This window comes from Synchiropus splendidus, chromosome 17 (assembly GCF_027744825.2).
Source record: "Synchiropus splendidus isolate RoL2022-P1 chromosome 17, RoL_Sspl_1.0, whole genome shotgun sequence".
In the NCBI taxonomy this organism is placed as follows: Eukaryota; Metazoa; Chordata; class Actinopteri; order Syngnathiformes; family Callionymidae; genus Synchiropus; species Synchiropus splendidus.
Genome location: NC_071350.1, coordinates 17,203,854 through 17,218,563, shown reverse-complemented (window position 1 = coordinate 17,218,563; position 14,710 = coordinate 17,203,854). Strand labels below are relative to the sequence as shown.

General features: G+C 47.3%; 1 protein-coding gene across 3 annotated transcripts in view; it reads right to left on the bottom strand.

Moving 5' to 3' along the window:
* The window catches only part of jade2 (jade family PHD finger 2), a 117,675-nt gene that overhangs the window by 31,713 nt on the left and 71,252 nt on the right, over positions 1–14,710 (bottom strand). For all 3 annotated transcript variants that reach the window (XM_053846294.1, XM_053846293.1, XM_053846295.1), the window contains exons 6-10: positions 12,098–12,309; positions 10,984–11,151; positions 9,261–9,377; positions 7,650–8,117; positions 7,156–7,320 (exon numbers count right to left, since the gene is read on the bottom strand). In XM_053846294.1, the coding sequence (XP_053702269.1) occupies positions 7,156–7,320; positions 7,650–8,117; positions 9,261–9,377; positions 10,984–11,151; positions 12,098–12,309 (1,130 nt within the window). The remainder of the gene's footprint in view (positions 1–7,155; positions 7,321–7,649; positions 8,118–9,260; positions 9,378–10,983; positions 11,152–12,097; positions 12,310–14,710) is intronic.

Genomic DNA, 14,710 nt, shown 5'->3' with positions numbered 1-14,710 from the left:
ATTCAACTCCATCCAACTCAACCTTCAACTTCAGAGTTTCTGAGCCACCGTGTTGCCTCCACAGTGACATGGGTGTGTGCACGAGTCAGAGAGAAAGTGGTGTCACATAACCAAACTGGCTGAGAACCAGAGCTGATGTCTTTCCACGTCTCCGTCCTCTCCCTGACCCGACATACGTTACATAACACATGAGGTGGCTCGGTGCCAGACGAGCAGCTGGGTGGGTGAAGCGGCGCGAGCGGGGCAGGTACCGTCAGGGTGTGGGTGGGTGGAGGGGCCACACACAATGTCGCCAATGAAGTGGCATGAGGGTGGGACTGGACATGTAGTTGTAGCTGAATAACTGCAGATGTTTTTCTGGAACTGAAGCAACACTTCTCCAAGGCTAGCGACAGAGCAAGTGCTGTTAGATCCACCAAGTGCTGGCTGTCAAAACCCAAATCTATAAATGGTAATGTTTATTATGCTTTACAAAACTGGCAGACTCTGGGAAGGATCTGTCTCTCCCTCTCTCTCTCCTGAGTGATTCACTATATCGGAGCGCGGTGGAGAACAAGAACATCACATGACCACAATATCGGATTAGATACTGAAAACCATGACATTCTGCCATCTTGTTCCGTTCTAGTTCCTCACTGCCCAAGACCACCAGTTAAACTACACTCTTGAGAGGTGCTAACAGTCTAGCTTTAGCACGTGCCCCACCTTTTGGCCAACTTTATGCACAGATCCGGACGGAAACCTTTGTATTTCTGCATGTTTCCACAAAGCTCACCGATACGGTGAGGGGGTGGGGGGCTGTGTTGCTGTTACGATCTGATATGTAGCTCTACTGAGACACGAAGAAGACATAACAATGGCGGAAATTCTCCATCCTCCAGTCGCGATATATTTAACAACTTCACCAAACAACGCTGCCTCCGTTTGTGAAAGAGGTACGTTATCAATATGTCCTCCAGAGTCGCCATTGTGTTTGTTTTGGAGTCTTGCAGTCATGAACCTGGGCTGCTCCCCCTGGTGGTAATATTGCTGAGCAGCAGCACCAATGTAATGAACGCATGGAAGTATGCGATCAGTGACGGTAACGCCATGTGAAAGGGACAGGTACAATTTCATATGTAAAGGGAGCATAAATGGGCCTTTACAGAGTAGCACTTTAGCCCTTGTTTAAATGACTTCCTGTGAGGACAGGTTCTACTTTGAGTGTCACCTGGATGACGGAGGCTCTCACCCTACTTTTCAGAAAGAGTTCAAGACATCCAGCAGAAAAACCTCTTGAGCTATGACCCGAACTTCAGGACTACAATGTAGGATCGAGCATCCGAGAGGTTCATCCTCTGGCTCAGCTCTTCACCACAACAGAGCAATATATTCAGCCATGACAGAAGATGTCTGTTGATGAAACTACACAATGTTAGGTCCCAATTCAACAGAATGGGTAAAATCGCCCAGAAATGGGCCGAGCAGTTGGAGGAAGCGCCTGTATCCTTGCAGGCTTTACGGTTATGAAACACAAACTTTCAAGCAGCGGCGTGCTTTCCTCGGGAGACGGCAGCAGAAACCACTGACTAAGCAAATGAAGTCTGAAGTGTTTCATAAGTGTTCTGTCTGCTCCGAGGGGATGGTCCTGGATGTAACACCGCTGACCCGCTGGGCTGGGAGACGCTGCCAAGACTTCACCGTGAGAGAGCAGGGCACAGAGCCGCTCTGTGTCAGCCTTGGCTGCAGAACTGATGTACTGACGTGCGGGAAAACACTACTCGCGATTGTTCGCCTGGCGTAGTTATGAAAGTCAAACACGGAGAGGAAAGGGAATATTATTTAACACCTGCCTCGACATCTTGTGAAAGTCTGATCTCGGTTAGTTTCTGCTGACCTAATCACTTAGACACTTCATCCTCTATTACCTCGTCCTTAGCCCTTAGTCAAACTTGAAATCCTGCTCCTTCGTTTCCAGTGTCTGAGCCCCCTCTCTCCCGCCCTCCCTCCCCTCCACAGCCCACCTCTTCTCTGACCTACATTCGCCCAACACAAGCCCTCTCCCTCTGCAGACTTCTCCAGCTGTCCGACTTCCCCTCATTTCCTTTCTCCAAAATTCAGCTACCACCTTCTCGCTTATCATTCCATCGAAAATGCATTTCTCTGCAGAAAGTCTGGACCGGAGTGAGAGCTCAGACTGTTGCAAAGCCTAATAATAATGTAGAGTTTCTCACTAAAGCTGCATTATATACTATAGAAGTTTAAATCTCAAACCAGCGAAAGTTGGAAACTATCTAGTTTTACTGCGTTTAAAAGCTGGTTTTCTATCGTCTTTCATTAGGTTTTATTTGCTCTGACTGTGTCATTTCCAGTGGCCTCAGGGGGGCACTGCTGCGGGTCACTACTGTTATCATATCGACCAACGCTTCCCTCAAGCTCAATGGTCGTCCCACTATCCTGGATCTGGTCCCAGAAGTCAGCACTTGATCCATGCTACCTCCTCAAATCCACATTAATGTGACATCATGAGAAGCTCTGCCATCTGGGAGAGACTCTCAGTAGCTGAAGTGGCAAAGTGTTTCCCTGGGTCTCACTGGGGTGAGGCTCGGCCGTTCGGGCGGCATCCAGGATTCAATGGACAACACATCCTCACTCCCATGCTTTGATATATTGACATTGGGAACGTAGACCTTGGCGTCCTATACTGAAGGCAGCCTTCAGCGTTGCATGTAGATGCATTAGGTTTTCAATTGAAGCACATGATCTGCCTTCTGTGGCGTATCCTGACGCCATGGGCAGTGTGGCGCGTAAAAGAAAGCCAGAGGTTGAGACGTTCCTCTTGTTCTGCATGTAGCTACGTGTCAGTAAAGTGGAGAGCCACAACTAACATCCAATGTGATTCAGTGAAGAGAGCTTCCAAACGTCTCTCCCCTGCGTCCGAGGCTCCTCACCCTAACCCCTGCATGGAACGCTACACAGGATGGAAAACATTTTTTATTCCATTGCAACGTCTATGAATCAGCATCCAACACGGAAGGCTGCCTTCGACATCAGTATAGGAAGCAAAAGTCCACTCAATATATGACGCCATTGGGAGTGAGGATGGAACACCAGCTTTGTGCTGCCTTCCGTATTCAAATCAAGCGATTGCCGTACAGAACAGAGGAATCACGTTTCGAGCTAGTACCTGGAAGGATGGTGTGCAAGAGTGGTCGCAGAACCGATGAAGACATTTGCTGAAGTCTTTGTTAGCCAATCAGGTTGCAGTTTCAAACCACACTTGAACTCTGTGCTGTGAGCAAAACAAGAACATGGAGGGGTGAGCAGATGGCTGGTGTCTCCCCGAGAAGCCGCGAGGAGCTCCGTCATTGGCGCTGGAGGAGCGATCTCAGGTGATGCAGCACCTCCTAAGGAGTCCTATGGGGGCCCGTCTTCTGTTGAAGGTAGTTGGCGAAACCAGCTGGTCCAAGACCACGGTGATGGTAGCACATCTTCATTCTGTCAAACTAACTCCCTACAGCAAATGTGTGTTTTGCTGGCCTCCATTATACGCAACAAGGACACTACAGATGGAAAAAAGGTGAAGCAGCATCGTGACCAATCACCGAGCCACACGTCGCAGAGACACGCTCACCTATTGGATGAGTCGGCGAATTTAGGGCGAAAGGGGAGGGGGCAGGGTGTTTCGGGAGATCACTTGGGAGAGCAGTGGAGAAATGGAGAAAGCTCACCAGTGCATTAGGGACAGCACGGTGCAATTGGTTCCATTGGCAGCACTTCAAAGGGGAGGGAGGGGGATAATCCACCCCAACATTAGCCCCCACAATCTTCCGCACCACCAACATACACACACTTTTTGACAAAAGCGGCAAAACCGGAGGGTGGGTCGAGTGGTCTGATTGGGTTGGGGTCTGGGGATGGCGGGGGGAGGATGGAGGGGAGTTTTCAATTTAGCAGCGATGATTGTAAAAGCCTCGCAGAGACACACAGCATCGACAGAGAAGACCTCACGCCTGAGCGCACAAGGGGGGAGGAAAACAATAAACAAAGCTTTAAGACACTGAATAGTACTTCAGGAATGTTTTAAAACAGAAGCCGGCAGGGAAAGATAAGACGGTCGCAGTGCGCTCAAGGGCATCAGGGAAAGAAGAGGAACAGTGACGGAGCAGTAATGAAGCAGGACGCCGACGGATGGAGTGGCGCTATTGACAGCGACGAAGATCTCGCAGCCAATATTTGACCAAGCGATGATCAATCCTCATCAGGGCGGCCTGCCAGCCACCGACTTCATCATTCCAGCTATTAGTCAGAGCTTTAAGAGCAACTTGTCAGCGAGTTGGTGAGCCAGAACCCAAGAGTGATTTCCCATAAAACCACAGCTCCAGGAGCTCGTGTGCGAGGTGCTCACAAGATGTTTCCAGAGCAATTAGGGCTTCACAAGCGATGCTGAGGGACCAAATCATGTGGGCGGGATGAATTCCCTTGATCAGCACGGACCAGAGCAGAGTCAGAATAAAGTCACTTAGACTCATGAGTAGAGCTAAACCTGGTCAGTAGTCGGAGATAAAATTCCCTTTGCAATATATAGGGTCTCACCACCAAGACCACTGTCTACACACCACCTCATGCCTCGGTTTGAGGAGCATTTTGGGATTTCAAGCCACTGTGTAGGAAATCGGAGCAGAGGACTGCTGGCTTTATTGATTTTATTCGTGTTTAGATTCAGGGTGGGACTCGTTTTTAAAAGGTTTTATAATGTAGCAATCTTATTTTAATATTTACCACCAGAATTACCAACTCTACACATCCGTTTTTAACTTCACCCTTAGAGCATTTGAACAAGCCAAGATGTAAAGGTGGAGCCTGATGTAGTTCCCACTCCACACCAGCAGGTGGCGGACACCTGTAGCTACAATCTAGGCAACATTTGGGGGTGTTTCTATTAAAGTCTGTAGTAAATAGAAAGTGAAAACCACCCACTGGTCGAGGAGACGAGGGAGGTTGTAGGTCCATAGCGGCAGCAAAACACAGCTGGAGAGATTCGATGAGCTGTAAAAGTTGTGTAATTCGCTGTTAGATGAGTGAATACTCTTCCCTCCCAAACTTTGCGTCACGCTGAAGATTGCTGTTGAACAATGCACCTTCATCTTGAACAGTTTCTAAGCTACAGCCTTTGAAAACAGTGACATGATAATATTCATCCGCATTCTTTTTCAGTGAAGTCCCACGACTAATGTAAGTCGGTGTCACAGGAGCTCTTATTTGCTTTGAAGAGAAATAGTTCTGTGGTTAATTTGATGAGTCAAAATGTGATATGTTCAAGTCAGGTCCTGTGTTGGAGCTTTGCCTCCCTGGAGTTCTGCCAAACCACAGCACAGTCGCACCTGGCCTCCACCCCAGGTCGACTGAGAGAGTGTGAGCGACACAATCCTCTCTTGATGTACTGCTGTGTCACTCACTCACACGGGCGCATGGCGGTCACACACACACACACACACACACACACTAGCATCATGGGACATTGTTAAAAGTGAACAGCGTCAGGCAAGCAGCCACTTGTGTGTCATAACAAGCAAATGTGTCGTCAGTTACCGGGCCAACAGAGCTCCGATTGTGTGAGAGAGTTTATCAGAGCATGCGGGACAAAAGTGGACTAATGAGACATGACGTTACATGTGTACGCACAAGTCAGTCTCAGACAAGTCGATGATCTTATGGCACGTCTGAGGCGAGGACTCCCGAGTGGCAGACACTTATAAAAATATGGTCAGTGTGAGCGCAACCGGAGGAAAAACAATCTCTGGAAAACAGTAACACACTTGTAAATGAGAGGCAAGGCTCCGTATCCTCTCCCCACGGGACGCTAGCATAGCCTTGACAACAGCCACTTTGCACGACACACTAAGTTGGCGTAAGTAGGGATGGGAGATGTGGACAAAAAAAGTTATCACTATGAATCCATGTTCATTCTCTTCCATGTGTTGGACACTACAGTCTCTCTTGAAACTTTTTCATGATGAAACTTAGTGGAGTTTGTCTCTTATTATTTATTGATGTTTAGATATAATAGTGAACTAAGTGCAGAGATGAGAAATTCAATGTTTCACGTCTCAAGCCGCTGGTGTCTGACAGGCTGCTCTGCCAGCTTTATTTAGGGGTTAAATGGAGCCGTCTGTCTGCTGTATCTCATGTCTCTGAACAGTTGACTTGAACTATGGAGCAGTCTGGACACATTTCCTAGATGCTACTGAAGAAACATTAGAGATCATGTGAAGAAATGATCATTGAGTCATATTCTATTCTCAAAATTATTACACAAACGTCAGTCCTTTGTCTGGTGTGATGAAAAACCTTATCACAATTCTCTCTCCTTTAATGGTTGTTTTTCATTGCCTTATTGAAGATGTCACTAATACTTTGACTGAGAATTTGTTGATGGTCCATAACTGATGTGGTAGCACTAGCGCTGCCTGGGAGAGTGTGTCCGTGATTTATTAAAGAAAACGTTCTTAAATTAATTGCTGCTAATGGACATTTTCAGCGGAGGGAGACGATTCAGTCAAACCTGGTGAAATACTGGGAGAGCTTTTCATTTCAGCCATGAGCTTGTTTACCAGTGTTGAACCTGTTTGCTTTGTGCACTGAGAGATCAAACTCAACCTAATACAACGACCACTGTGGGGGCTGTTATTATTATTTTTGGATTATCCAGAAGTCAAGTGGGTCCTCTGGGGTCGGACTTACACTGATGTGAAGTGCTAATCACAACTTCTTAACGGGGCCTCACCAGCTGAGGCAACACGGGAAAATCACCGGGCAATTTTCTAAATCGCTTGTTTTCCGAGCTTATTATTATGCTTGGTGACAAAATGGCTCCTTTAAAAAAAAACAAAAAAAAAGTGAGCATATTGTGAAGACAAGGCTTGTGTTAGAAGACGGCAAAGTAGGAAGTTTCAGCGAGCTCTAAAAGGCAGGTAATACCAAGCTGTTCCACCTCATTTGACTCCCAACATTACTGTCAATTACACTCCAGGTGCGACGGGACGGCGCTACACACATTAGCTCGGAGTGAATATTGTCAGCTCCCGACTGAAGACGAATTTCACCCTTGAACATTATCGACCTTCGGAGGGAGGCGCACACGTGGTCACGTGATTCTTGGCTGGCGGTGCTCACCCTCTCCAGGTCTTGTCTGAGATGAGTGAAGAGCTTGAGGCGCCTGTAGAGGACGTCCTGCTCCTGCTGGGCCAGGTTGTCCACTTCGTCTCTTTTTAACGTCACCAGAGGTCGATTGAAGTTCGCCTTCCTCTTCAACTTCCAGAATTGATAGAGGAAGTCCACCTGAGGCAGGGAGCGGAACGTGGAGTGAGCAAATGTCACTTTCAGTACCTCAGTGCACGTTTCACGCACATGTGTGGAAATGTCAAAACTTTTCTTCAAAGTCCACGTTTTATTTTTAGTCAGAACTAAATGATATTCAGGCTCCTCTGCACCTCCACAAGCGCCCCCTGTGAGGCGGTCAGGACTGGTACGTTTCATAGCAGGGTAGGTAACTCAGGAAACTAGTAACAAGCCGCTCTTAACTTTCATGGGTCACAATTCCAAATAGCTGACTCCAGTCATGTCACTATTATGACTTAAGAGGCAAATAAATGGCAAAGAAAACACACCTGTGTCGCAGGCAGATCCAGGCTCTCCGCCACCTCCCTTGGATCCACCAGTTGGTAAAACTCATCCTCCAGTTCTTGCAGCTTCTGCTTCCTCTGGCTCACCTTCTCCCTCTCCAGCTGGTCCCGCTCAGCCCGCTCCGACGCCGAGACGGGAAACAGCACCAACCGTTGCTCCTGGTCGGCGCAGCCGTTCGATTGCGGTTGCTGGTTCAGTCGCGGCTCGGGGCCGGCGGCGGTGGCACTGTCCCCTGTGTGGGACGTGGTGCCGTTGGCGTTGTTTGCACTGGTGGTGGTGGAGTTGTAGGCGCTGGTGGTGCTTGGGTTGCTGCTGCCCGAGGAGCAGCTGTGCTCCAGACAGAAGGACTTGAAGCGCACTTCGTCGTTTTCCGCCAGGATGGTTTTCATCTCCAGTCCGTGGTCGAAGGCGCACGTCACGTGGAAGGCCACAATACAAGAGGGCATCGAGCACTGCGGCGAGAATGTGAGGCGAGAATTGGGTCAAGAGCAACTCACAAGTGCAGCCTTGAAAGATGTAAATAGACCAGCTCCTTCTGACACTGTGAAACATGGCTTCCTGATGGGCCCAGCTCAGTTGGGATGCAACACACTCAGGGCTTTATAATTAAAAACATAAAATGGCCTCTCAGAAAAAGGTCAACAGGACAAACGCGATAACACGAGTCATCCCTAGTTCTGACTTGTAGCGATCGATACATTCGCCGCCGCTGACACAGTCTCACTGCACACCAGTGTGAAACCACAACGGCAGGAGAAGCATCTTTGCCCTCTGCTGCTGCTCTCACTTACGTGGTGTCAAAACAGTCGAGCAGGGTGTGAGGGTTGTGTTGTTTTCCTCGAGACATGTCATGAGAAAAAGAGGAACTGGCCTCCTGCACCTGCTCAGCGCTCAATATCGTCACTGTACTTATCTGGAAAAGCAGTTCAAAGACGCAAAGACTGGGACGGAGAACATGGAGGAGATGAGATGCACAACTGAGTCAAGTTGCACTGAGTTGCTGAGAACAATGGCCTCAAACTTTTTCAGGCTCTTTTAGACTTTCCTAACAATGAAACCAAGCCAGTTTCAATGTTCTTCTGTAGCTTCTTGGTAACAGTATCACAGTGGACATCAGATGTTGGAGAAAACCTTGCAATGATCAAAACCAGTGACAGAAGAAGCAGGCGTTGTGTCAGCTGAGTGTGCATGTGGGATGCGAGCGTCACTAACAGAGTGAGAGGGTGAGACGAGGAGATGTGGGGCGGGGAATCAAAGGTCTATTTCTGCACAATCGGACATCACTTAAGCTCAAGAAAGAGGTGAAGGCCAGGAGTATTGGAGTCAGATTGCTCGGGCCTCGGAAGGACATTGAGCTCAAATGATTGGCGATGAGATCTGACCTTTGGGTCAAGGATCCGAAAACCCATTTGGACGCGGTGCTCTTCGTCATATAGACATAGAAGTAGTAGTAACATGACGCCACCTAAACAATCAGAAGACCCTCCCTTGTCACTGCGACAGCGTGCACGACCACAGACTCATGTCCTCCAAACGTAGGCTGCATTAATGCGGATGCACTGTTGCAGTACATTATGGGACTGAAAGGTGCGTACCTGGATGCATGTCCCAGTGTGCTCTCCACACAGGCTGCAGGACAGAGCCCAGCGGCTGGCGGGGATGTGGGACACCTTGGTTATGGGCTCCATCTTCTCCGGGCAGCCGATGCTCACCTGCAGGAGATCAGAGTCAGTCAAATTGAAACGATGGCAGGAAGCGATGACTCGGGTGGAGTGGGCCCCGGCTTGCGCAGCCATCTGTCCTCAATCAGAATCAGGGGCGCATGTACTCAAACATCCATTATACAGTGGAAGTGTGTCGTTGACTGAGTGGTACATTCAACCCGTCTCTTCTTTGACCTGCGCCAACCAGCCGTGCAGAATAATGCCACGCGCTCCGATCACTCAAGTCTTTGCTCTTTTACATCCACAGAATGCCTTCCTCGTCCTTCATGCCTCTGTGAACAACCCCCCCTCCCCCCACGAAACACGAGACCACAGCCTCTTTTTTTTTTATTGACGTCTGTACAATCAGGTTCAATTTTCCCGTCACAGAGGACGTCAGCAACAGTGACACCAATTTAACACACTGCCAGCATTAGAGTGGTGAATATGTGAGATTATGCCAAAGGAGGGAGGGCTATTTTTGGATGATTAAATGTGAAAATTGAGGTTTTAGAATCACCACCACAGAGACAGGTCTTAAAAGAGTAGCCCGCCTACATTGGTTTTCCAGAGCTAAGCAGGCTTTTTTTCATCATGTACGGAGATTTTCCGCCATGAAATTGTGTTGGTGTAGCGACCTCACTGAAGGTTGCTTCGCTGTCAGTTCACCACATTTATTTTGTCTTATTTATTTAGTAATTTATTTTAAACATATTTTATTGTTTTTTTGCAGAACACAGAATAGCAAGACATAATATCAAGACCATGAGATGAATTCTGCCAAATAACAGAGCAGAAAAAACCCCCACAAAACATCCCTCTCATCCTCTTATGGTACATTCAAAATTAAGACCAATGAGAGCATTGAGACAACAAAGGCACATAAAAATAAGCAATATTAATGATTGTGTAAATATACAAAACAGTGAAAATAAAAAAAAAAAAAAAAAATATATAATAATTTGACCCCAGTGTAAAGAAACATGGAAACCCACCTAACCAAAACCCATCCAAATTGTATTGAACTTCTCAGATTGTCCATGTATAGCCAGACTAACTTCCTCCAGTTTAAAAAAATACAGAACATCTTTTAGCCACTGCCTGTGTGTAGGAAGAAGATCAGACTTTCATCTTAACAACATTAATCTAGATAGAAAAGAGAAAATCTGTTGCCAATATTTGGATAAATGTGGGCCCAAAACACGTGGATGTCTTTTGCTGGTGTTTGACGACAACGATCACAAGTAGGAGACACACTCTTCAATATTCTTGCCAGTCGTTCTTTGAACTCGATGAAGAATTTTACATTGAAGTAAACAATGTTTAGCACAAATAGAAGACTTGTGCACTCTCTGGAATATTTCACTCCAAATGTCTTCAGATAGATAGATATAGCTTTAAAGGATGAAAGTTCACCACATTTATGACAGAGAGTCAAATATTTACCAGTGAAACCATCAGTGACAGCAGGAAGCCACGACCCAGAAACACATAGAAACAGTCAAGTGTGACAGTGGGATCGAGCCCATCCAGGGAAAACCATCCAAGCAACGCCGCCACCAAATGATGCTGTCCCTAGTTAGCGTGGAGTTAAAAGCAGCAGCTGATGTCTCACCTCGGGGATCCATAAGGCACAGCTGACGTGGACCCATTTGGTTCCACTGCGGGTGGGCTTAAGTGCTCCTCCTCTCTTGGGGCAGAGCAGGCATTTGGGCTGGACGCCCAGAGCGCAGGTCCGACAGAGCCAGTTCCCCTGGGGAACCTTGAGGATGCCGTAGCAGGCCTGAGAAGAGATGCAGAGAGAGAGAGGGAAACCAGGGCGCGGTGAACACCTGCACACATCCCTTTACTCAGAGTTGGATTTCCACGAGGAAATGGCATGAGACAGAGTGAGTGTATATACATATATATATATATATATATATATATATATATATATACATTAAAGAATCAAACCGTCATCAAAAACCTTCTTCCTGGAGCTTAGATTGAAAGAAAAAAATCTCTTTATGTATTCAAAAAAAGAACCTGCTGTTGCCATGAATCTCTGTTTATTCCAGATTTCGTTTCCATACAGCTCAGTTCCACCCATTTCCTCTTCCATTTCTTTTCACAGAACAGCAGCGTTTCATTTGATTCTCTGGCCTGGGTCGCACGAGCTCTTTTGTCCGTCAGCTCCAGTTATAAACACGCAGCAGGTGGTGAAGAAGGAGAAATGAGAGCATTGACGACGGCGAATGAACTCAAGTTATTTGAAAACCAGCCACTGTACAGCACGACCACACAAACTGGCTTTGCAGCACCGCAGAGAGGATTTGTTTTGGAGTTACTGCAGAATACTATTTAAAATCATGAAGCTTCCCAGAGAGAGTCAAACTAACGCCTCTCGTCTGGAGGAAGATCGGCTCCTCTAAATCAGAGACCGTGGTTCTCAGTCTAGAAGGTGGTCTGTCATGGGGAGGAAAGAGCTGAGCCAACAGAAAAAGCTCAAAAGACGTGGAAATGTTTTCCTCCTCCGGGTGTGATAGTGTCTCAAAGTACTGTCCCTGCACGTGGACTGTTCCCCGGTGAGGTAGTCTGGCCACCAACCATGTCTCCCTCTTGACTCAAGAAGACCTCGAATATAGCTAAAGTCTTCTACCACTCACTTGCCGCCCATGCTCAGACTAAGGAAGAGGCAACACGGATGTGATGCCCTCATCCAGAAGTTTGTTCAAAGCAGCCCTCACCTGATGAACGCAGACATTGCACTTGTCACAGAAGACCATCTCGTTCCCGTCCTCTCCTTCAGGCGAGCGGCAGACGTCGCACACCACGTCCTCGTCGTACTCGATGCCCAGCCCTTCCTCGGTCTCGATGGCCTGCTGCATCTTGTCCTCGCACAGACTCTCCAGCTCCACCAGGACACACTCCATCGTCAGCTCGTCCAACTCTGGCAGGGCTGAGGGGGCAATGGAAACATGGTTGAGAAGACTAGAGAATAGCACTTTACGTTGACGGACAAATGATTCAGAGGATTCGCCAGTGTCTGCGCCACAGGAAGTCCACCACTCCAAGTAGGAGTTCTGTTCCAGTGTCAGTGTGCTCTTTGTCACGTTTTGTCATGTCCTCTTGTTTGCTCAAGTCGAGAAAGTGTTTGTTCGAGTCCCGATTCATCCTGTCAAGTCATTGTCCACATCAAGTAACCGTAGAGTCCCATCCTCTTTGGTCAAGTCAGTGTCTTGTCAAGTCTTGTCTAGTCACCACCTTGCCTTTTCACATCAAGTCAAGGTCCAGTCTTTTCTGTCTAATTCTTGTCTTGTCTGCTTTTGTCTCCGACCTCTTTTTGTGTCGCCCCTGAAGCTTTATCTTACTGAACCCTGACAGACCTCATGACACAAGCAAGAGGGATTTTGTTTTACTTCAAATGTGTGTTTCTCAGGATGAGTCGGGAGTGCTAGAAAAGTTTTGGCTAACTTCTCGCGCAGCGAACAGCCAAATCCTTGAGACTGGTTTAGCTTCGCCCAGAGCTCAGTGCACTGTGCCAACACGCGTTTTCCTTCTTCATTTGCATCTCAAAGTGATGCCTTGCTCGGAGGCTGGTTAATAGTTGATGAGAACTGATTTGACTGGCAAATGTGAGCTTTGACTCATTAAATATAAAGGATTTGAGGTGGAAAAGGTAAACAGTCTGGTTCTGTGTATTAATATTCAACCTGTAAAACCAGATTTCAATTGGGCTACCGTCAGGGAAATGAAATACAAGGGAAAAGCTGTAGTTTTCAGATGAACAGCACAAGGGGGAGAGCTGGAACTAGGAGGCTACACGTTTGGTGGGGTTACCAAGTGTTAAAGAGGAAGGGATGCAGTGAAAAAAAACAATGCCATGATGGCTTCAGCAGGTCCACTGGCCTTCTGGTATCTATGGAACCAAGGGTCGGCCTCGCACGGGCGAATCGTAGCTCACAGACAGTTGGAACCCATGTGCTTCAGTTGGTAAAGAGATGAGGGGAAGACAAGCCACCATGTAGTGGTCCAGATCATGGCAGGTCGTACAGGAAATGTATTGTGTGACCAAGGCGTTGACGTGGAAACTCCTTTCGCGGTCTTGCCGGGAAACTCTGCCGCAGCTGCCATCAGCCGCAGGGAAGTGAAATATTAACCCGCGGTGACATTTACATAAAACACACACATACACAGGTGAGTGGGAACAACCGAGTCATTCAGGTGTGCTTCATGCTCAGCTGTGTGTTTCACTGTATCCTTTGGTGATGTGACAGCTGAGTACACACAGATAAGCCAGTGAGCGGTGCTTTATTACAGGGGTGCATGTGGTTAAAGGGTAAGGTGCCAGATTTCTAATGGAGTTTTAGCATTAAAGGTGTGTTGAAGAAGAATCTGGTGTTAAGACGGATCATTAAAGCAGCGGTGGTGTGGCTTCAGGACCGAACACACTCTCTAGTTCACCTTAGCGACAACGATTGGACGACTGCGGAGCAGATGGAACTGGATTAGTTCCTCCCAGGGACATGGGGTGAAGTAGAAGTAAGAGATTTGATTCCAAATGTCACCAGTTGATACTAATATAGCATGAAAAGCCCAGCAGTAAATGGACAAATGTTGCATGTGTGAACAAAAAAACTGAACTTAGACCAAGTTTTCCTTCCTGGTGCCATTCCTTCCTTCTTTGGCAGCGACCTCCTGTCAAAATAATGTTTTTAGTTTCGCAGTATTAGCAGGATTTCGCGTAGCATGTAGCAAGTGTATCGACTCCTCCCACTTGTCGTAGTTTTTCTGACATTTCGGATTCTGTGCGAACCAGTCATTGAAGTTGCAAACGTCTCGTTGCTGAAAACAAACCTAATTTGAGATTCAAGACCTCATGTCACTATAAATCCCATAACGTACTGCAACAATCGAAGCATCATGCAGTAGTTTGAAGCAAATATAAATAAATAAACTGTATTTTGACAGTGATTTTGATTGACCTTTTGCCATCAGGCTCATTCTCGGACTGACATGTTGAACTGATGCCTGAACTCACTTCCCTATGACTCGCTTTCACTATTTTTATACACACACTTCCATATTTTTAGGGAAAAACGTTCCAGTTTTCAGATGAACTGCACAAGGGGTAGAACTTGAGGCTACAAGTTTTGTTGGCTTATCAAGTGCTAAAGAAGAAGGGATGCAGTGAAGGAAAAAAAAAGAATGCCATGAAGGCTCCAGCAGGTTGGGACCACTGGTCTGTGGAATCACAGGAACCAGGGCTCCGGCCTCACAGGCAGTTGGAACCCATAAATTCGGACCGATACCTGAACTCACATCACTCCCCTATGACTCTCTTTCACCATCTTCAAACA